The sequence below is a fragment of the Trichinella spiralis genome (assembly GCF_000181795.1).
Source record: "Trichinella spiralis strain ISS 195 chromosome Unknown Scfld14, whole genome shotgun sequence".
Classification (NCBI taxonomy): Eukaryota; Metazoa; Nematoda; class Enoplea; order Trichinellida; family Trichinellidae; genus Trichinella; species Trichinella spiralis.
In genome coordinates, this window is record NW_003526953.1 from 2,544 (window position 1) to 3,544 (window position 1,001).

The 1,001-nt window shown below is 35.2% G+C and overlaps 1 protein-coding gene across 1 annotated transcript; it reads left to right on the plus strand.

The window, feature by feature from the left end:
* Nucleotides 1-352: 352 nt before the first annotated feature.
* Tsp_12993a (conserved hypothetical protein) lies at nucleotides 353-578 on the plus strand (the record flags this gene model as incomplete). Its single annotated transcript, XM_003371095.1, has 1 exon — nucleotides 353-578. A coding segment is annotated over exon 1 (226 nt), but the record flags the coding sequence as incomplete, so codon positions are not given.
* Nucleotides 579-1,001: the final 423 nt, after the last annotated feature.

Here is a 1,001-nt window from a genome sequence, read left to right on the forward strand (position 1 = left end):
AAGATATATCATCCGGACAGGTGATTTTGATATGAATTTTTTACGATATTCGCAACGCCAATTGGTACAGGTAAGGAGGGTATAGGGGATGTATATTTTTTTTATAACTGATTTTTAGACAAAATTTGGAAGAATGATACTTCGGAAATTTTGAAAAACCTCGCTGGTGCTTGCGAAGATTTTATTTATAGTAGTCGCCTAGCTATTCCTAGATTGCTGTTCTGTTCTGCTCGAGCACCTAAGTTTATGAGACCTGATGGTAAATTTGAAGCAAAGCAAGTAATTGAATTTCATTTCTAATTAGCATATGTTATGATTATGTATGCTGTTTTACAAGGTTACATACAACACAATGGAGATGAATGCTGAAGCGATGATTCTTGATGTTTTTGATAATGTCCGTCTGGCACATACAACGTATATAAAGAAAGATATGGCATTTAGTTTTCCTGAGAAGGAAAGATTTGTGCTAATTCTTCCTTCTTCCGAAGAACCGTGCGATCCGCTTTGGGACATTGCACGAAATATGAATTCATGGCTAAAAATGTCACGGCTTATAACTTTAGAACACCTTAAGTGTATGAATTTTGATAATACTGTCGAATGTTTTTTGTTCTGTTATGCTTTACTTTAGCTCAGAATGATGATTTGCGCCCAGCATACGATGGTTTTCGAAAATTTTTGTTAAATCATGTTGATGCGGTGGCAAATGATTTTGATAATGATGACAGTATAGATTCGACTTTTGTATTTCAGGTTTGCTTTTTTAGACGATTTTCAGTTGAGAGCATTTATTAAGTCACGTGAAATGGTATTCAAGGAGCAGTGACGTGGTGAAAGTGCCGAAATATTTTATTTTTAGCATGAATTTTTGGTTTAGGTACCTAATTTGGAACTTTTTATCCAGTTTGGCATCGAATTGTACGAAATATGATCACTACCGAGCACCTTGCACGTTTAGTAAAAGCCTGCCTGACATTTGGAATGGTTGATACTGTTTT